This window comes from Calliopsis andreniformis, chromosome 3, assembly GCF_051401765.1.
Source record: "Calliopsis andreniformis isolate RMS-2024a chromosome 3, iyCalAndr_principal, whole genome shotgun sequence".
In the NCBI taxonomy this organism is placed as follows: domain Eukaryota; kingdom Metazoa; phylum Arthropoda; class Insecta; order Hymenoptera; family Andrenidae; genus Calliopsis; species Calliopsis andreniformis.
This window is the reverse complement of record NC_135064.1, coordinates 17,580,756-17,601,290: the sequence shown is the minus strand read 5'-3', so window position 1 is coordinate 17,601,290 and position 20,535 is coordinate 17,580,756. Positions and strand designations below refer to the sequence as shown.

The window sequence follows — 20,535 nt, the reverse complement described above, 5'->3', positions numbered from 1 at the left end:
AAAAAAAGTATAAAAATTAAAATAGTGATACAAAAAATGAGAAAAGATATTGTTTATTAAATACTTGTCAAAAATAACTACTAATTCATTCAACAATTACATGTATTATATACCACAATGTACAAATTAAAATTACATGAATATCGTACAATTACTAGCACTTTGTAAAAAGAAACAAGAACAGTATTTAAAAAATGTGTCGCAGTTTACGAGATTCGATCTCTTAAAATTTTTGTAAATATTTTCACATATACTCTAAGGATTTTTGTCTACTAACAGAATCTTGTGCAAGATAATTGGTAAATCGGAAAATCTAATTTAACTTTTTAGCAGTTACACTTGTGAGCCTTGGCAAATGCAATCAACCCATTTGTTGATGAATCATGGCTTGTAACAGTTTCGGCGCTTTCCAGTTCAGGTTCAATTACTTTTGCCAATTGTTTGCCTAATTCGACACTGTGGAAATAAAATTTGAAAATTTTAACTCTATTCACTTTGATAAATATTAATTAAATAATTACTCTACTAATCTTTAAAAAACTAATATCCTAAAATACCAGTATTTGGAAATAAAATACTTACCCCCATTGATCGAACGAATTGATATCCCACATAATTCCTTGCACAAAGATTTTGTGCTCATACATTGCTTAAAAAATAAATACATATAAATTCAGTAGCACTTATTGTTAGATTACATTTTAATATGTTAAACTTACCAATTAAAGCTCCAAGAGTGAAAGGTGTTACTTTTTTAACAAGAATACTATTAGTAGGTCTGTTTCCCTCAAACATTTTATGGGGCAATAACAAATTCACTTGTTCAGCACTCATTCCAGCTTTTTCTAATTCTGCTCGCGCTTCATTTTCATTTTTGCCTTTCATCAAAGCTTCGGTTTGTGCAAAGAAATTTGCAAGTAATATTTTATGGTGAAGAGTTCCTTGAACCTAAAATGATATTTCTGGATAGAATAATTTTATAATACAATTATCAAAATACAGATTAATTATCAACTTTACCTGATTGTGCGATTGTACTGGAATTATAAAATCAGCAGGAACAAGTCTGGTACCTTGATGCAACAACTGATAAAATGCATGTTGTCCATTAGTGCCTGGTTCTCCCCATACAATTGGACCTTAAATATTAAAATATTCTAAATATAACATTAAATAATAAAAGTTTTTCCGAAATCGTAAAAACAGCAAAATCAAATTTTCTTTTTCAAATGTTATAAAATAACTGAAATACTTACCAGTAGTATAATTTACAGTTTTTCCTGCTCGAGTAACATACTTTCCATTACTCTCCATATCTCCTTGTTGGAAATAAGCAGCAAATCTATGTAAGTACTGATCATATGGTAATAATGCATGTGTCTCAGCTTTATAAAAATTGTGATACCATATACCAAGTAAAGCTAATATAACTGGGGCCTATAAAGAAGTATTTATTTAAAAATATATTATTATGGCATTAAAAAAATAACTAAGCGATGCTTACATTTTTTTCTAATGGAGCACTACAAAAATGCTGATCCATAAAGTTGGCTCCACTCAATAATTTTTCAAAATTATCAAAACCAATAGCCAAGCAAATGGACAAACCAATAGCAGACCACAAAGAATAACGTCCTCCAACCCAATCCCAAAATCCAAACATATTTTTCTCATCAATACCAAATTCTTTAACTTTTTGATTATTAGTTGACAATGCAACAAAATGACGTGCAACAGCTGCATCCTAAATAAAACAGATGTACTTAATGTATATGATAGAGTTAAACATCACCTTTAGCATTATCTTCTTACATTTTTTAAAGCATCCAAAAGCCATATTTTAGCTGAAGTAGCATTTGTGATTGTTTCCTGAGTAGTAAATGTCTTTGATGCTATTATGAAAAGAGTTGTTTCTGGATTCAACTTTTTCAAAGTTTCAGCTATATGAGTTCCATCAATGTTGCTAACAAAATGAACTCGTGGTCCAACATGGTATGCTTTTAATGCTTCTGTTACCATCAGTGGTCCCTACACATACATTAATTACTTATTACATATATAAATTACAACAAATGTTGAGTCAAATCAAATTTGTATTACTTACCAAATCCGAACCACCTATTCCAATATTGACTACATCTTCAATTGGTTTACCAGTGAAGCCTTTCCATTCTTTGGAAAGTACCTAAAAAAAAAACAAATATATTTAATAAAAGATGACTATTTTTATAATTTCAAAACATTAAAGCAGGTTAATAAAAAAGTATGCTTATTTCCTTTACCTCATTAGTGAACTGTTTCATATGCTGTAATACAGCGTTTACATCTGGCATAACATCTTTATTATCAACCAATATAGGTCTATTATCTCTGTTACGTAAAGCTATATGAAGAACTGCTCTATTTTCAGTGAAATTAATTTTCTCTCCTTTAAACATAGCATCTCTTGCACTTTCTATCTCACGTGCACGTGCCTACAAATTAATAGAAAAAATTGAATTATAATGATCAAAGTAATTCTTTTGCAAAATATTATTTTGGATGCTTATGACACCAAAATACATACTAAATCCAATAATAACTTCAATGCATCTTCAGTGAGGCGATTTTTGGAATAATCAAGTAGAATTGGACCATCTTCAGGAGTAGGAATTTCTAAACTAATTTATTATTCACAAATTAGTAAAATTCTCTTATTTAATGAAATATGAAGGTCAAGATTAAACACAAAATGACTTGCAAATTCATTGAATTACAATTCACAACATTAATTATAATACCATACATGTATCATATTATAATTGTGTAATCTACAATTGCTTAGAAAAAACATTTGAGAATTGTAACTTTAAAAATAAGATGTGTCTCCCACAGAATCAGATAAGACAATTTTTCAAAGATATGACAAATCAAATAAACCATTAAAAAATACGATAAAGTTAATGATAGAACGATTACGTAACAATGTAAATTTTGTTACTAATTATTTTATGCAACCTTCGGAAGGTCATGTCAAGGTCATATGTCAAGGCTGACGAAAACTTACTTAAATTTTTCGAAACGTTTAGGATCTTGCTGAAAAAGATCGTATATTTTTATTTTCGATCCATCGCTGTCGAAATATTGTTGCAATTTAATCCACGCTGACTCAGTCGTCAATTCCGCTTTAGGCTTCATTTTTTAATTTAAGAAAACCGCGCTCGAAAACCTAAACCCGACCACTCTTGCTCGTGCGACGATTCACGTTTGAGATATATGGCAAACACATACACGAGACGTGCAACTCCGTGTGAAGTTCGCACACTTTCAGGCTAGCTCTCAATAGAATCATTGAGCAATGACGTAATGATTTTCGTAACCATACTTTCATAAGAACAGTACCCGAAGAAACTTTGAATACAAATAGTTTCTTTACAGTTTCATATTTGATCAGTTATTTCTTTATTAAACGATAGACTTGAAATTGAACAAAAACGTCAAATGTACAGCTTCAATTAATATGTTATAGTTACACTGTAGATTTTTACACAAATTCAAATTTTCATAAATATAAAATATTAAACGCTTCTTTGATGCCCGGCATGAAACATAGACACGCGGAACGCAAATCGGACTGCGATGACATGTGGAACGATGGAACAATACAGTGTATTTCCAAGTGATTGAATGGTGCCATCGAAATCTCTAGAGTCTGAATATTCGGACTACTTTTCTTCAGAAAAGTTTGACATTTCATTTCTGTAGTGCATCCTTATATTATAAATAGAACAACAGGACTTTTGAAGAAAGTTAAACTCCACTGAACTAGTGGATCGTTCTCAAATCAAATCAAAAATGGTAATAATACTTTTATTTTGGCTACGTTCGGGACATGGTAGACGAATATTTGTTTACCTGGAGCCATCCTTTAATAGAATCAATTTTCCTCGTTACTTTTTTCTATACATCGATCATTTATATGGAGTGATTTGTGATTTAGTGAATAGTGTTTGATTTAGTGAAATGTTGATATTTAATTTCATAGCAGTATGTAAAGTAGGTATCTATGCATGTGTACTTCATTTTTTCATGGATGTAAACAGTTGTAAATTTTTATAGTCTTAGATATATTTACTCGTTTTTTATGTTATTCACAGTTATTTGTGAAATGTTCACAGTTACATGTCATAAATTAAGATAAGAATCTATATAAACAGTTTCTCATTTAATTTTTTCATCTTTATATAATGATGCCTCCGTGCTTATACATTATTTTTATTAATTTTTGGAACTGAGTTCATGTACTTAATATTCTTCATTTTGGCTTTAAAATCAGAGAATGTTTGGAGATTCCTTAAAGGGTATTCTTAGAATTTTATTTTTTGTTGAATGTTTCTTGACCTCTAAACATTAAGCAGACACCATTGTTTACTTAAACAACAAAGTATGATATATTTATCTTTTTTTGCAGTCTCACACAATATTGCTTATTCAATCAGGCATTAGACCTGAAACAAGAACATACTCGGATTATGAAAGCGTTAATGAATGTATGGAAGGTAAGAAAATGTTAATCATTACTTTATTATAGTATTATATTGTTCTCTGCAGCTTTATATTATATTGTTCTTTCAATATAGGAGTATGCAAGATTTATGAAGAGCATTTAAAGAGAAGAAATCCAAATACCCCAACTATAACATATGATATCAGCCAACTGTTTGATTTTGTTGACCAACTCACTGATTTATCATGTCTTGTATATCAAAAATCCACAAATACATACGCACCATACAACAAAAATTGGATCAAAGAAAAAATATATGTTTTATTACGCAGAGCTGCAGGGCATAGCGAGTAAAATTAATGGATAAAGATAGATGTATACTTTTATGTATAAGACAAACTAACTTTAAGTAAAGATCTATATTACGTTTGTAATAATAAATATATAACCTAAAAGAAAATTGTTCTACCATCATTATAAGATGATACTTCTCTTAGTCAGTATATTAATATACAGAGTAGACTCATACTTATGTGTACATACAACCAAAGTGCTATACAATACTAAATTGATTCTAAATAAATAGATTTGGGCACATGTATTTTTTGCATTGTAAATGTGGGATAAAAATAGTGAATACTCCTGATTTATCTATTTTGACATCATTCTGTTTTTTAAAGAGGCTCTAAATAATACATATTGTATTGTTTTGAACTTTATTTTGAAGTGTACCTGTTTGTGAAATCTTGATGTATGAATGGCTTAATAAAATGATATTTTTTTATAGTATAACTTTCAAACATGTTTTACTTTTGAAAAGATTTAAATAATTGTAACCTTAGAGTAATTTTAGTGGATTTACATAATAAGTAATCAGAATTATCAATGAGTATAATATATAATTCTTCATTACTTATTAATTCGTTTAATGTTTACAATACAGGTGTATAGAATACATTTTGGGGTCAAAATATTACAATGAATGGGAATGAGCTGAATATGTACTCATGAATGTTAATCAACATCAAATACAAGATTCAGACTTTTAAAATCGTGATTAAGCATAGAAAGTGATCAATACCATTCAGTTTTTGTACGCTATACAGTGTGCATTTTTTTGTACTGACTATTATAAAGTATTATTCCACTTCTAAAAAATTCGCAATAATTTATTTTAAAACAATTCATATATTTATTCTTTTGAAATATACATACATAGTGGAATAAATACTTAGAATTTAACAAATAGAGATTTAATTACTAGAGAATCTTATAATCATCTGTTTTCTACTATTGTTTACTAAAATAGGTTAAAATACAATGAAATGCTTTCATAACTATTTTTAAACTTAGATCTATCTACATATATCGTACACTTTATTCATAAACATAAATGCCGTATTCTTTTGCCAGTACAAAACACTTAATTGCATTAACAAGTAATTCAAGATGCATTCATTTTAATTTACCATTATTATATTAACATCGATTTAGATTGATCTAGATCGTATAAAATGCCATTCATGTTGTATAAAAGAACCATTACGTCAAATCGCATTCTCAATTAATCATGCAATGATTCATACATTCAAGTCTGAATGCAATTCAAGATATCATTTGAAACAACAAATATCAAACGAACTTATTTAAATGAAAGAACACCTTATTTCAATTTATAAAAAGTGCTAATGAAAGGACAAATCATTCCATTTATTATTTCAAATTTATTTAATTTTGCCTCCATCCAAACAATTCTCACGTGATTCAACATATACATATCGGTAATAGTACATAACGTCGCGTTCAATCATTTATCGATACATGCGCTTACGCATACATCGTACCTACACACCTACGTACAAAAGATTGCACACAGTAGCATAAAAAGCATGTAAATTCTACGTATCATATATTGTTTTACGCATTACATTACGTTTGTGTATCGGTCGTCTACCGTTGCATAGACAAGATAATAAAAATACGAGAAAATAAGAGAAAAATTATATAAGATAAAGATAACGCGTGCAGTGTGCGATACGTTGTTGAAGGAAGAGGTTCGACATTAGTCTTTTGATAACGTTCAACTACTGCAGTGACCGATCGTCGCTTCGTCACTCGGTTTTCAACGTTACGCCGTGTTACACCTAGTCTTAATTTAACTAAGCGCGACATTAGCTGAATTTTCGTTCGTAAACAAAGAATTCGCAATATCGTGCACTGACAGATGAGTGGTGTGTCCTAATAATCATTTTTCATCGATGACAAGTGCTCAATAGTGTTCAAAACAAATTTTTCCGAAAAGTGAACGTGTTTTATACGTATTAAACAACATCGAATTTGTATTATAATATTCTAATTGTTTGCAATCACGGAACCTGACAGCTGTTCAGTGATAATTACGTGTTGACAGGATGTCTGATAGCAGGACCGAAGTTGATCCTTTCAGCGATACACCCCTGGAGTTTCAGCAATGCGAGGGTAATATTTTGTAACGTTCTTTTTACGAATATTAATTCATTCGAATAATTATTCTAAACGACTTTCCGTGAATTGGCATTAGTCTATTCGCATACAAAATACAATTGAATGTGTGAGAATCGTGCGAGGTTATTAAGTAGAAGGAAGTAAAAATGTTTATGATATGCAGATAATCTATGAAAAAACGATAGAATTGTATATATAAATTTTTAATCAATTTATATATGTATACATACGTATATCATATAAACTGCTATTCAATACTTTTTGTTTATATTTTTATTATTTTTATAGTTTAGCTATACTTTTGAGGAATTGTTCAGTATTTTTGTTTTTATTTAGTTATTATTTTTCTAAATTCTTTACTTTTTTAAATGTGTACAATAATGTAACTATTAAATTTACCTTTATATTTTCTATTGATTTTCATTTTTAATGCTTAAAGAAATTACAGATATTACCACAGAACAAAATTCAAAGGAAGAGCCAGAAAGTGTAATGAGCGAATTAATGTATGCTGAACCTTTGACACCAGAACAAATACGTTGGTTTTATAGAGATGGTGTAGACAAAAGATGGGTAGAATTTTGTGGATATGATAGTTTAAGGATTGAAAATGCATGGCAAAATTATCAAAATTTAGTTAGTAAAAATAATGATGAAGCCCATAGTTCACCTCCTATTGAGAAAATTGTAGTTAAAGGAGGAATGTATGATGTAGAAATTGATAAAATGAAGTGTGTTTCAATATATTGTCCAGGTATGTAATTTTTCACCTTATTTGTTATATTATAATTTGAGATAATTTAAACATAAGAATCTTATAAGGGAAAGCAATAAGTATAACTATAAATAATAGCTATATTAATAAAATTCTATATACATTAGACTATTTTATTTTATTTCTTTTTATAAGGTAAAAAAGTCTTAGCCTCGTCTGGATTTACTGAAGTTTTCTTATATAAATTATAATTTCACAGCTTTACTTATGTGTTATCATTTCAGCCATAAAGATTGCTTTGTCCTTGAGTTTATTATAGCCAATTCCATTTAACTATGATCAATGCAAGCAGTAATATGATACAAATATTATGCATCTCCTTATAATACACTCAATCTGTCATTATTTTATTTTGTTTTATTCTTCTTATATATATTTTCATGTACATCTAAACATATATAATCATTAATTTTAATTTTATCTAAAGGTGAAGAATGGGAAATTATGAGAGGTACTTGGTATTATGATGGCAGTTGGATACCTTTAGAGACAGAACAATCTAAAGTTATAGAAGAAGTTCATCTTAATCTTTTCCAAAAACAATCACCAAGTCAAACTACATCAGCATGTAATACACCTTCCCATTCTTATAAAGGTATAAATTCTTTAAAATACTTATGTAAATATAACATACATATAATGGAAATATTTCTGTTTCAGTATTATATACAGAACATTTTCCTGAATTTCATGTTGATTGGCATAGTATAAATGATGTGATATTGTATAGTGAATATAGACACAGTAAATTAATGCGTAGTGTTACATCAAAGCTGGGTTTTGCAAAAAGTTAGTACTTTTTCCTTTCTTTTATAGTAAAAGTGGAATTATATCATATTATTTATAATACTTGTTACAGCTACGGGTTATCAATTAAGGAGGGGCTATAAAGTTGCAGCAACAGTGGATGACAAACCTCATGATATTGATCATTTGGTATTTGTAGTTCATGGAATTGGTCAAAAAAGGGATACTGGAAAAATAATACGTAATACAACATCGTATGTAGAAAATTTTATCAACATAATTAATAACTAAGATATCAAATTTCATGAAGTCAATACATTATATCTTATGTTTAGATTCAGAGATTGTGTAGACTGGTTAAAGCAAAAATACTTTCCCAATTCAAATTATAGAGTAGAATTTTTTCCGGTTGAGTGGAGATCATCATTAAAACTTGATGGAGGTAAAAAGCCATTTAATTGTAGTTTTCAAAATTATTACATGTAATAGTTAGCAATTTTTTCCATTTCTGCTTATTACAATTACGTTTATTTTAAATTTCATATTTTTTTATTTCATAAATAAATATGTTTTTAGATATAGTTGAAGCTATTACACCTTATAGTGTATTAAGTATACGACACTTATTAAATACATCAGCAATGGATATTCTTTACTACACAAGTCCTCTTTATGGCGGAGAAGTAAGAGCTGGTTTACAAAAAGAATTAAATAGACTATACTTTATGTTTGCTAGTCGGCATCCTGGTTGGAAAGGGAAAGTTTCAATCTTGGCACATTCTTTGGGATGTGTGATCGTTTATGATATTGTCACAGGTTGGATGGGTCCAGACACAAGACCTCCGTCCCCCGAAACACAAGAAGTTTTATTACAACGATTACAATTTCCAGTGAGTATTACTATTTATTATGTTATTCAGGATGAAATATGAAATATGAAATATGTACATAGTTCATATTAATCCTCGCAATACTGTCTGTTCAATAATGGTCTTTGACCATTCAGAACTAAATATCGCGCGGTGAGGATTAAATGTTCTCACAGATTCATAATACAAACTATACTATACACATGATTATACTCATAAGAATAAACAGAAAAATGATAGTAAATTAGAATTCTGTCTCAAGCTATATAGAATATATTTTTGTTATCTAATACATGATTAAAATAAAACATTCTTCAACTAGAACAGTGCAAAATATAAGAACCTAAACTAACATAAATAAAGAACTAACTGTGATTATTAACATATAAGATAGAGCACAAATAATACACAGTATGAGAACAGTTAATTTACTAATGTCTTTCAGTTTCTTTCTATGAGTATTATACATATGAGACATTTATAAAAAAAGAACTAGTTTTTTTAAAGAGAATAAAAGCATTAGATAAAATATTTTTGTAATTGCAGATTGAAAATTTATTTTGTTTGGGTTCGCCTCTGTCTGTATTTCTTGCATTACGTACACGTTCTCCATCTAACAAAACAGATGTGATGCCACAAGGATTATGTAAAAGATTTTATAACATATTTCACTGGTCCGATCCTGTAGCTTATAGAATGGAACCACTTCTAGAAAGAGGATATAGCAAAATTGAACCAGTTCTTATTCCACCATATGGAGGTGTTGAAGGTCAACAGACAATGGAACAAGCACCTCCTGCAATAAGTACTGTAGATCAAACTTTTTCTCCTCCAGGTACAATAAATTTTTCTATTTCTTTCTATAATAATAGATGTTTACAAATCTAATATAAAAATTTGTTGAATGTACTATAACAGAAACTGATGAAAGAGATGAGAGCCCAGATATGTCTACTCGTGCTGTGGATAAAGGTTGGAGTTTATGGGGTTTAGTAAGAGCTGGCTGGAATGCTAAAGAAGATGCTTCTACACCACTTCAACCAGGCCAAGGTATAAATACAATCTTTAATCTTGAGATAATATTAAAATAATTGTAAAATAGAACATAATCGAATATTTTTGTTAACTTATCAGAATTAGCACAACGGTTGGATTACGTGCTTCGAGCAACTTTGGGGCGAAATTATTTATATACGGTAGCAGCACACACAACATATTGGAGTAACTATGATGTAGCCTATTTTGTGTTAACAAGACTTTTTCCAACACTAGAAACATGATGTTGGTTTGTACGTTTAGTACAAATTTGAATTAGATTATATTAAAATTTGCTAGTCCATTGTAGGCCTTAAAACTCCAATATTAAAAGTAGGCCTACCAACAAAACAATCTGTGATAATGAAAAATCGATACAATAATGTTATAGATACTATGTAAATTAATCATTTTATATCGCTCGCATATTTTTAAGGCTAATATGGTCGAGTTTCACAATAGAAAAAGTATATATGTTTTTGAATATTTTATGAAATGCTTTATTACATTAAAATAATTATTTAAGAAATGGATTATTTCATTTTTACTTATTAGCAAATTATTGTTGGAAAGATGAATTTGATAACTTATGTTGAATATGGTAAATATAGTTTATGTTCGATAAACGATTAATGTAGTTATCGGATGCCATAGTTTCAACATAAAACCGTTTTGTATTAGATATTTTATATCATTGAAAAAAACTCTTATTATCCTTATCTTAACCACTGAGATGAAGGAAATGTATTAGTAAAAGTAGTATTGACGTTTCACTTGCAGTGAATTGTCTCCATATTAAACTGTGTTAACCCCTTGTATTGGCATTCAGTTGGTGAGCATATAGAACGTACACATTAATTTAAGTTGATATTCAGACAGATTAAAAATATACTTTGTGATCTGATCATTCTGAGAACATTGTAATTGTCACTTTTAAAGAGAAACTAAAGTCTAATTACAGAATAATCAGAATATTTATATTATAGGACATTAATTATTTTGTAAATTATGTTGATACAACTATAAAATACACATGAGGGAGAAGTAAGTTCAATGCAAGTGGTTAACGTTGTATTTAAAACTATCAGTCTACATTGCAAAATTCTTATATAGACTTAGTAAATTGATTTAATGCAGACTTAGTAAAAGTAAAACGTATTTAATATGATTAAATTATCTTATTTTATGTAAAATCAATTACAATCTATATTTAATTATTAGTGTTTTATTTCATATAGTTATAATAATATTTGTCTTCAGCGTGGAAAGTGAAACTCGTCCTTTATCCTGAAAGTTTACTTAAGATAAGATAATAGAAACTTGTTTAACTAAATTGACCAAGATTATTATGCAAACAAACGAAACAATGTCAATGTTTGTTGTATGTAGTCGAATCTTGATTGCTTTTCATAGGAAGTAATGGTTTACACTTCTATCATAGTATGTATGAAACTGTAAAAATATTTGTTACAATTATTTAGAAATTTATTGACTATAACATGAACATTATTGTTTTGTTAATTGTATTACTGATTTTAATATAAATAAGGGCTAGTTTTGTTGCGTTCTTGATTTTATTTTATATAAAAGTTTTGTCTTAATTAACTTGTTTTTAATTAACTTAAATTAATGTTTTGTTTGTTATCTTTATATTAATTTTTTCAATTATGTATCGTGTACATAGAATAATTTAACTTTGAGTACACAGAATTTTGCAATCGGAAAAATAACAGACAACATGATTTTACTTACAAAAATGAATTAAAAGTATGAAATGAATTTGTGCACCTGATATGTGTAAAATTCATAATTATCATCTCTGTTTTGGTTGTTCCACTTATTGCAAAATATTCTGTATGTACTAAAATCAGGAATGATCATATCTATTGTGTTATATGGTGCTATATAAATGAATTAATCTTTCCACAATTATGAATATTACTATTTTCAATTTATTAGTATTACACTTAATAAGAATAAAATGTAATGTTTTAGAAGAATATTATACGTGAATGTGTTCACATTATACGTATAAATTTTGATTGTTCAGTTTTTAGAACATTCAATAACGGTGCACTTCTTAATGGTGGTTATATACCAATAAATTTTTAATGAGCTTTGTCCATGAACACAATTTAGTAGAATGACAATAATATTAAAAAATTTTGGACAGTAATATCATATCAAAGTTTAAATGATAGAATGAGTGATAGGCTTGTAGGAATTATATTAATTACTCCTACCAAATTGATATTAAAATCTTATTAAATCAAATGTATAGATTAATATCAATATATTAATAATGAAGTATTAATATGGTCTAATATTGGACAAATCTTTGATTATTGCAATTAAGAACTTAGAGATAGTGTTAAATATATACAAAGTTAAAGTTATTAAAATATTCAACCAAAATATGTTAAGTTTCAAATGTTTAATCATTGGACTTCAGTTGTAATTAAATCTAATATTTAATATAACATATTTAGAATCATACATAAACATGTATATTTATAATTATACATTTTGTTAGAATTGATAGGACATTCTATATATTCCTACATGCCTAAATTTTAATAAGTATTATATATATATGTATATATATAAATACCGCTTTTTTTAAATAGTGTGTATGTAATTCATTCTAAAACTACATATACAAAATATTTGACAGGACTTTGACTATTTAAATTTGATATAAAAATGAACAATACATCTTATATAGAAGTTACAGAATTGCATGTGATTATTTCATTTCTTATAATTACCTTATTGTGAATAAAATTGTATTATTCTGAACATAGAAACATGTATCTATTTTAACTTCAAATTATTATAATAATACTGATCAAAATATAACAGTTTTTGGTGCCATTTTTAAAATGAAATTTCTGTGTTTTATATGTATTATTCCAGATACACCTGTTGTTTTTTAAATATGATTTTATGTATTTTAAGCAAATATACAAATAAATATATATATATATACTGCAACTGAAATCTTGTTTTTAAAGTTATTAGATTTTTAGATTAATTCCGGCATGATTACATTTCAAATTTAATAAATAAAATTCAATAAATTTATTATCGCTAGGAAAACGGGATTCTTGTATCGTGCTTCGTGCTAGACACACTTGATATCTCTTAACGCGCCTAATGCATTTTATGCTACGTAACACAGATCCCTGTCTTCCTTTCACGCGTCTGCCGCATGGACCAGCACATTGCCCTCGACAACGTGTTAAGTTTCAAAACTGAAACTAAATTTTAATTTCGAAGCATAATCCGAAGATACATATGCGCAACGAGAAAGATTGCTATTAGGTACAGAAATTATTATTCATTTACTGTAGTAATATTAAGTGATCCTTACACGTGTAAGATTTATTATGGATATTAAATTTTTATCTCACAATGCATTGTATTCAAAAAATTACATTACAATTGTTCCTATGACCGTGAGATAGTGTGTGTTACACAGATAAAGTATGTATCGATACGTATATATGTGCATATGATACATATGTATTCTATCTATGTGTCTGTAATATACAATCAACCGTCTGGCAAATTCACGTATGTCATGTTAAGGTTTCTTTGCAATTTATTATTAAGATTTTAAATAATTCTTGTACTTTGAACGTATAAAGAAATGTCGTGGCATCGAGAAAAAATATTTAAATAATGAGACTGACTCGTTTCTTGCCATATAAACTGTATTATTCGATATACGGTACAGTTCGTTACCGCTCTTTCAGTTACCGGTACACGATGCGGTCTGTGTGACGTGTGGCAAACGTTTTTTTTCACATAAGAGTAAGAACAACCACCTTGTTTTATATTCACAAGTTCAAATAAAATGTGTTTATCTCATCAAAATGATAAAACGTTGTTATCGTGTGTACGCTTATTATGTCGTTAAAAACGATGAACTTGAAAAGCGTGTGCAATTTAGAAGACAGCTTAAGAAAAAAAATATAAAAAGTAATGCTATACCGATATGTATATTTTAACATGAAATTAAATTAGAATTCTTCCTTTATGAATATATACGATGCTTATGTAACAAGATATTTGATTTTGAACAAATATATTTTCAGAGATATTTTATTAATATTGTCTGTATTTACAGCATAATGAATCATTTACAACATAGTAATTTAATTGCTGCTGCCATTGGAGTAACCGTTGGTGTTATTAGTGCAGCTGGTATTTTTATTTACCATAAAATATTAGAGAACCAACAGCATTCCACAGCGATTACAAACCTAAATGCTGCTAATAAGAAGATTGCTGAATTACAAGCAGAACTGGAAGCGCTAAGGTAGTAATATTTTTTGGGTGAATTGTATACTGCTGTTATTTAAATTATTTTCACAATTACTGAAAGGTTTATAATATGTTCTTCTATCTTTTTTAAGAGTACAACAGAATCAACAGAAAAAGAAACGAAAATTTGTGCGGAAAGTTACTTCAAATGATAGTACATATAGCGTAACGGATAATGATACCGATGTTGATGCATTTTCAACAGCAGACACTGATATTGGGGACGATGAATTCTATGATTGTTCTGATAGTGAGAGCATTCTTGGAGACAATGACAGGTTGGTTTATTAACATAAATACATGTAATGTAATTATGTTCAAGTTATATGAATAGCACGTACGAGAATTTGTAATTTATTCTAGTAAAAATGTGAAACCATTTGCTGAAGAAACATCTTAAGAATATTCCAGTAATACTATTTAATTCACGATTTAAGCATGGTTACTTGTACTAATTTGGAAACTTAGAATTTGATCATTTTGGCAAGTGAAATTACTTTTAAAAATGTAGAAGGAAGAGATTATATGATCAGTGATACAGGATCTCAGAAGAACTGAACCAGTTGGATTCACTTCTTAAGGAGAATGACAAGGGTATCAGTGAAGAGTTTAATGTCGAAATTTATTATAAACTACAGTCTATGGCAAGATCTCAGCCTGACAATGTAGATGTAATATGGAGATTTGCAAAAGCTTGTTATGATTATGCAGAAACCATTGATGATCCAGATCTTAAAAGGACGATAATTCTTGAAGGTAAGTATAAAATATTAGTTTAACATACCATGTAAAAAATGCCAACATTCTTTCTTTTTATTGTAGGAATTGAATATTGTGAAAGAATTCTTAACATTGAAGATCCTGACTTATATAAATGGTACGCTATACTCATAGGCATAAATGGGGATTATTTACCAACAGCTGAACAAATACAAAATGGTGTTCGTTTTAAAAGTTATGTTGAAAAGGCCTTAGAAATGCGACCGCATGATTCTCAATTGCATTACCTCCTTGGAAGATTTAAATACGAAACAGCCAGCTTAAATTGGATCAAAAGAAAGGTTTGTCTATTGATTTTAAACATTGAATAATTCTATGGAAAGCAACAAATAATTTACTTTTGATTTTTAATAAACTGTTTAATTAAATACAGGTAGCGGCGACTTTGTTTGCTGAAGTTCCAAAATCCACACATGAAGAAGCACTTGCTTGTTTTGAAACAGCAGCAAAACTTGGAAATAATTCCCTATATACTCAATTATATACTAGCAAGTGTCATATTGCTTTAAATCAGTACTCCCGCGCAATTGATTTGTTAAAGGCAATCTTGGAACAACCGGTTGTAGATGAAAAACTGAACGCAGAAGCGAGTAAACTTCTCAACAAATATTCAGGATACTGTTCATAGCACGAAATAATGTATTTATACATCCAATCTGTATTGAATAGTAGTCCTATTTCCATACACATAAATAAAAATACCTATGTTATAGACTAATGTAAACGGTAACGTCACTAGTTTATAACTAATTATACAGTATGAGACACAGGTACTAAAGTAACATTTTATCTCTTATAGCAGCTACTATGATCTTTTATCTTCCTTAAAATTTTGTAAAAGATCGTAATTTGTAAGACGGTGCACAAAAGGGTGCATGTTAGCGATATAAAGTTTTATAAATGATTGGGGAATATATATTTTCTTTGTACAACATAGTAAATAATGTTTTATATGTGCACGCGCATTCTTTGAGAATACTGGATTTAATCATGTTTTCGAAAGAATTTATAAAATTTCATGTTGTTGATACTTGTTATATGGTTTTCAAATACCACTTGTACCACGAAATAATTTTTTGTACAATTAAATTCATATGATCCATTTAAGTTGTATAAATAATATGATAAACATTTACAATTCCAACAAATGTGTTTTTACTTAATATATTTATGAGAATTCTAATTAATGAAAAGTTTTATTTTGTTATCAATTACAATTTATACAAGATTTTTATAATACTGGCAAAATGTCTGTTATGTTCAAAATATGTAAATACGGATAAATAGTGTTTATGAAACTATCGATAGTTGAATTATATCTCAATTAAATCATTCTTTTATTTACTTTAATATATATTTTTTAAATGTTTTACAATTGTAAACATTTTTTATAGAAGAAAATTTTTTTGTTTTATACAAAATAAACATTATGTTAAATTACAATCATTGAAATAAAATTGTTTAAATAATAAAAATAGATGACTATTAATTTATTTTAAATAACTAATGTCTGTTTTTTTTACTTATATTTAGAAATGCATATATGTATAATAATATTTAAATATTGAAGAAAAAAATATTTCATAATATTTATGAACTTTCCCCTGTTTTAGCAGATCAATAATGGTCCAACACAGCATCCCAGAACTCAATAGATACTGGGTGGAGAATGGGGTGAAAGGGGTGAAGCACAGAGAAGCCCCTCTAGTAAGATAGAAGGGAAGCCAGAGAAAACAATTCAGAAAGTGGTAGTTAACACTGAATGCTTGTAAGAAGTGGTTCAATCAGGACACACACATGATAAGGTAAGTTTCAATATTTCATTTATGTAGTTACTTCTGTACTTAATTCTTTTGATTTAAAAATTCTGTTTACATTAGCACTAAAAAACAAAAGCTATTTTGTTTCTTTTTGCTTTGATATCTAAATCATTAAAGATATTATATGCAAATGCAAAATTTTTCTTTATAAAAGTGAAGTTTGAATAAAAAATATTTTTATTATTGATATATTAACTATTAGTAATAGACCTATCTTTTTTTCATAATATTTCATTGAGTATCAGAACTAACAAATTTTTATTAAATCATACTACATTATGTGCTTATCATAATTATAACATGAATCAATAATCTTGTAATAACTAGATAATTAGTATAATCTGTGTTATGCTAAAAACAATGTAAGTCATACTATAATCAGAATCCAGTACATTTGAAAATTGAGTATAATTTAAATAGTCAACAAAACATTAATAAAAAGTATCATGAATATCTGTTTCTATTTGACATTTTGATTACAATAGTTTTTGTTTTTTGTGTTTATTTTTATGTATTCCATTCTTTTTTAGATATCTGGAGTACAATTGGCAATGCGTGGACTTTTACGTGGCACTTTATATTGTGCACTGTGGTATGGCAGTGTAATGGCTGGTTTTTTATTTATTGCTTGTCCGCTGTTACCACTGCTATTCTTTAGTCCTCCAAAATTTAGGAAATGTGGAGATCTTTTATTTTCTTGTTGGGAACTTTATTCCACAGTAAGTAAACTAAATTGTAGTTTTCTTTTTGCTCTTATCTGTTAAAAGATTTTATATATTCTAATATCTAAGTTTACAAGTATGTCATCAACAAATTATTAGTTATTTAAACTTTCTAGGCCCTTTTAAAAGTGTTTGGTGTAAAAATTCTTGTATCAGGAGATCATATTTCTCCAAACGAATCTGCTATACTTGTGATGAATCACAGAACCCGAGTAGATTGGAACTTTTTATGGGCTGCAATGTATCAAGCATGTTTACCCAGTGTAGCAACTCATAGATTAAAATTTGTTTTAAAGGATCCAATACGACACATACCAGGACCAGGTAATACAACAATAAATCAGAGAAACTTTCATATTATCAAAAATAGATCTCCAATATTACACATAATACTAAATAATGCTCTGTTTTGTAATGTTTAAAATACCTTAAATATCTATTTTATTCGATACAATTAAGATTAAGTATTTCCAACATTTCTGATAATATGAATGTTAAACTAAGGCTTTTTATATTTTTTTCTCCTACTTCTTTTTCCACAATAGTTTAAAGAACCACAATTGTGTAACAGGGTGGATAATGCAAATGAATGGTTTCCTTTATATAACTCGCCGCTGGGAAGAAGATCAAAGTCGACTGTCACGTACCCTTGATTATTTAGTAGCATTGGATAGACGTTCCCAAGTACTTATATTTCCCGAGGGTACTGATTTGACTAAAAGTAGCAAAGAGAAATCAGATAGATATGCTTCGCAACACATGCTACCACAATATTCCTTCACACTTCATCCAAAAACAACTGGCTTCAGTTATCTAGTTGGGCATCTTCAGCAAGCGAGCTACCTTGATGCTGTTTACGATTTAACGATCGCATATCCTGACTATGTTCCCCAATCTGAACTAGATTTGATCAAAGGTAAATTTCCAAGCGAGGTACATTTTCATATTAAACGAATACCATCGTCAGAAATGCCAACACATGAGTCGACGTTGAGACGATGGTTGGAAGAAAGATGGTTTAATAAAGAAGAAGTTTTGAAACAATTTTATAAGACGAAAACGTTCTCTGCTGAAATTTGGCCATTTACAAGACTGTTACCTTTACAAATCGCTTTCGGTTTCTGGAGTATCTTAACAGGTAAGATTCAATTATACATTAAGAATCGTATTTGTCAGTTTTCAATTATATTTATATATAAAAAAGAACCCCGTTTGTCCCAGGTGCTGCAGTACTTTTACTAATTATCTCACCAATATTTCAATTGTGGGCATTGGTGCATTCAACATTTTTTGTGGGGTTATCAATTTTCAGTACCGGTTTCAGTCAATTCGAAATGGGATGGTACTATCGTTGGAAAACTCATTTTATAAAAAAAGAACTATAGCTGATTAGATTCAAAATTACATTCTTCGATGTAAGTACCTCCTATTACTAAATTAAAAAGTTTATTTATTTCTTCAGTATCTTTATAAATATATTTGAAATACATAAAGTATTTGTGTATCTATGGATTTCAAACGTATTTAAATGAGCATAATATTTAAAGATGGATGTATTTACAATGTCAAGTACTTAGTGTACCATGATTATAATTTTGCATTAGAGATTTTAAATGGTATAACAAGAATTTGAGTCAGAGTATAGTAACGTGTGGGAACACTTATTTTATAAAATGAAAGATATACAAATATCATGCAAAACTATTTAAATGGGTTTTAGAAAAGAAAAATTACTTTTTAATATTGACTGATATACCTTTATTCTAGAATGTAATAACACTAGTCTAAAAGTATAAAGAAATGTTATTCATATAATATGTCAAGTGAAAACAAACTATGGGACTGTGAAAGTTACAATGAACTTATTTCACCATTGTAACAAAAATTAACCCTCTGTAGATTACTTTTTTTTCATATCGTAGTAAAACAAATTTAACAAATTTGAGATTCTAATTGCACTAAAAGTAAATATATATATATTTATATACATACATACCATTACAATAATTTTAATAAATTGCTATTTACAGTTTGCTACTGTGTGATATTTTTTGACAATATCATATTATTATATTATGTAATGTTTACTCTATTCTGATACATATTGTGAACTATAGAGGGTTAAAATGGAAATCAAAGTAACAAATTTTTTGAAAAATAATATTTTGCTAATTCAAGTATTGTGAGGTGGTGTTCTCTTGGTAAACACTTATTATTAATACTGATACAGTTTGTTTCCAAATTATTGAAACACTTTTTGAAATCTTTTTTAAATAGAACACATGATAACTATACATAAATTATATTATACAATGTTTTATATTAACTTGCATAAGAAGTAATAGAAATCATTTCAAAAGGTAAAGATTACAAATATTGTTAGACAGATGAACTTTCTTATTTTGATAAATATTATTAATTCTGAAAAAATTTCTTTGTAATTTGGAAACAGCTTGTATGCAAAGCTCATGCATGGAATTATTAATAT

The 20,535-nt window shown here is 28.2% G+C and overlaps 5 protein-coding genes across 11 annotated transcripts; 4 read left to right on the top strand and 1 right to left on the bottom strand.

Moving 5' to 3' along the window:
* Positions 1-84: 84 nt before the first annotated feature.
* Positions 85-3,270, bottom strand: Pgi (glucose-6-phosphate isomerase). Its single transcript, XM_076375654.1, has 11 exons — positions 3,047-3,270; positions 2,567-2,660; positions 2,283-2,474; positions 2,105-2,185; positions 1,813-2,028; positions 1,505-1,744; positions 1,257-1,437; positions 1,021-1,139; positions 720-948; positions 583-649; positions 85-456 (listed from the first exon to the last, which is right to left on the bottom strand). The coding sequence occupies exons 1-11, from the start codon at positions 3,175-3,177 to the stop codon at positions 327-329; spliced, it is 1,680 nt and encodes a 559-aa protein (XP_076231769.1). The 5' UTR covers positions 3,178-3,270; the 3' UTR covers positions 85-326.
* A 375-nt stretch (positions 3,271-3,645) lies between these two features.
* On the top strand, positions 3,646-5,272 carry E(r) (enhancer of rudimentary). Of its 2 annotated transcripts, none has more exons than XM_076375659.1 (3): positions 3,646-3,837; positions 4,451-4,538; positions 4,620-5,272. In XM_076375659.1, the coding sequence occupies exons 1-3, from the start codon at positions 3,835-3,837 to the stop codon at positions 4,838-4,840; spliced, it is 312 nt and encodes a 103-aa protein (XP_076231774.1). In that variant the 5' UTR covers positions 3,646-3,834; the 3' UTR covers positions 4,841-5,272. The 2 variants fall into 2 exon arrangements, with proteins under 2 accessions (XP_076231774.1, XP_076231773.1); XM_076375658.1 differs by lacking the exon at positions 3,646-3,837 and adding an exon at positions 3,877-4,035.
* A 966-nt stretch (positions 5,273-6,238) lies between these two features.
* On the top strand, positions 6,239-12,045 carry LOC143177426 (phospholipase DDHD1). Of its 3 annotated transcripts, none has more exons than XM_076375320.1 (10): positions 6,239-6,964; positions 7,410-7,724; positions 8,173-8,340; positions 8,406-8,534; positions 8,605-8,746; positions 8,828-8,934; positions 9,309-9,382; positions 9,908-10,196; positions 10,280-10,411; positions 10,496-12,045. In XM_076375320.1, exons 1-10 carry the CDS (start codon positions 6,898-6,900, stop codon positions 10,639-10,641), a joined length of 1,569 nt encoding a protein of 522 aa, XP_076231435.1. In that variant the 5' UTR covers positions 6,239-6,897; the 3' UTR covers positions 10,642-12,045. The 3 variants fall into 3 exon arrangements, with proteins under 3 accessions (XP_076231435.1, XP_076231433.1, XP_076231432.1); XM_076375318.1 differs by having other exon boundaries at positions 7,419-7,724; positions 9,069-9,382; positions 10,496-12,044; XM_076375317.1 differs by having other exon boundaries at positions 9,069-9,382; positions 10,496-12,044.
* A 1,600-nt stretch (positions 12,046-13,645) lies between these two features.
* On the top strand, positions 13,646-16,642 carry LOC143189022 (regulator of microtubule dynamics protein 1). 3 transcript variants are annotated; one of them, XM_076393614.1, is made up of 6 exons: positions 13,646-13,720; positions 14,529-14,720; positions 14,818-15,003; positions 15,267-15,481; positions 15,548-15,786; positions 15,879-16,642. In XM_076393614.1, the coding sequence occupies exons 2-6, from the start codon at positions 14,533-14,535 to the stop codon at positions 16,131-16,133; spliced, it is 1,083 nt and encodes a 360-aa protein (XP_076249729.1). In that variant the 5' UTR covers positions 13,646-13,720; positions 14,529-14,532; the 3' UTR covers positions 16,134-16,642. The 3 variants fall into 3 exon arrangements, with proteins under 3 accessions (XP_076249729.1, XP_076249728.1, XP_076249727.1); XM_076393613.1 differs by lacking the exon at positions 13,646-13,720 and adding an exon at positions 13,968-14,212; XM_076393612.1 differs by lacking the exon at positions 13,646-13,720 and adding an exon at positions 13,968-14,380.
* A 552-nt stretch (positions 16,643-17,194) lies between these two features.
* LOC143177003 (lysocardiolipin acyltransferase 1) lies at positions 17,195-19,961 on the top strand. Of its 2 annotated transcripts, none has more exons than XM_076374712.1 (5): positions 17,195-17,310; positions 17,856-18,044; positions 18,164-18,371; positions 18,619-19,185; positions 19,269-19,961. In XM_076374712.1, the coding sequence occupies exons 2-5, from the start codon at positions 17,877-17,879 to the stop codon at positions 19,430-19,432; spliced, it is 1,107 nt and encodes a 368-aa protein (XP_076230827.1). In that variant the 5' UTR covers positions 17,195-17,310; positions 17,856-17,876; the 3' UTR covers positions 19,433-19,961. The 2 variants fall into 2 exon arrangements, with proteins under 2 accessions (XP_076230827.1, XP_076230828.1); XM_076374713.1 differs by having other exon boundaries at positions 19,252-19,426.
* Positions 19,962-20,535: the final 574 nt, after the last annotated feature.

Bases quoted from the DNA above. Each gene is read 5' to 3' on its own strand.
- Pgi (XM_076375654.1), bottom strand. From the start codon at position 3,177: ATGAAGCCTAAAGCGGAATTGACGACTGAGTCAGCGTGGATTAAATTG. The intron at 1,745-1,812 runs GTAAGAAGATAA...TGTTTTATTTAG, and splicing joins TTTTGGATGCTTTAAAAAAT to GATGCAGCTGTTGCACGTCA. The intron at 1,140-1,256 runs GTAAGTATTTCA...TTAATATTTAAG, and splicing joins AACTGTAAATTATACTACTG to GTCCAATTGTATGGGGAGAA.
- LOC143177426 (XM_076375317.1), top strand. From the start codon at position 6,898: ATGTCTGATAGCAGGACCGAAGTTGATCCTTTCAGCGATACACCCCTG. The intron at 7,725-8,172 runs GTATGTAATTTT...TTTTATCTAAAG, and splicing joins TGTTTCAATATATTGTCCAG to GTGAAGAATGGGAAATTATG. The intron at 8,341-8,405 runs GTATAAATTCTT...TTTCTGTTTCAG, and splicing joins ACCTTCCCATTCTTATAAAG to TATTATATACAGAACATTTT.
- LOC143189022 (XM_076393614.1), top strand. From the start codon at position 14,533: ATGAATCATTTACAACATAGTAATTTAATTGCTGCTGCCATTGGAGTA. The intron at 15,004-15,266 runs GTTGGTTTATTA...TCAGTGATACAG, and splicing joins ATTCTTGGAGACAATGACAG to GATCTCAGAAGAACTGAACC. The intron at 15,482-15,547 runs GTAAGTATAAAA...TTTTTATTGTAG, and splicing joins AAGGACGATAATTCTTGAAG to GAATTGAATATTGTGAAAGA.
- LOC143177003 (XM_076374712.1), top strand. From the start codon at position 17,877: ATGCGTGGACTTTTACGTGGCACTTTATATTGTGCACTGTGGTATGGC. The intron at 18,045-18,163 runs GTAAGTAAACTA...TAAACTTTCTAG, and splicing joins GTTGGGAACTTTATTCCACA to GCCCTTTTAAAAGTGTTTGG. The intron at 18,372-18,618 runs GTAATACAACAA...ATTGTGTAACAG, and splicing joins ACGACACATACCAGGACCAG to GGTGGATAATGCAAATGAAT.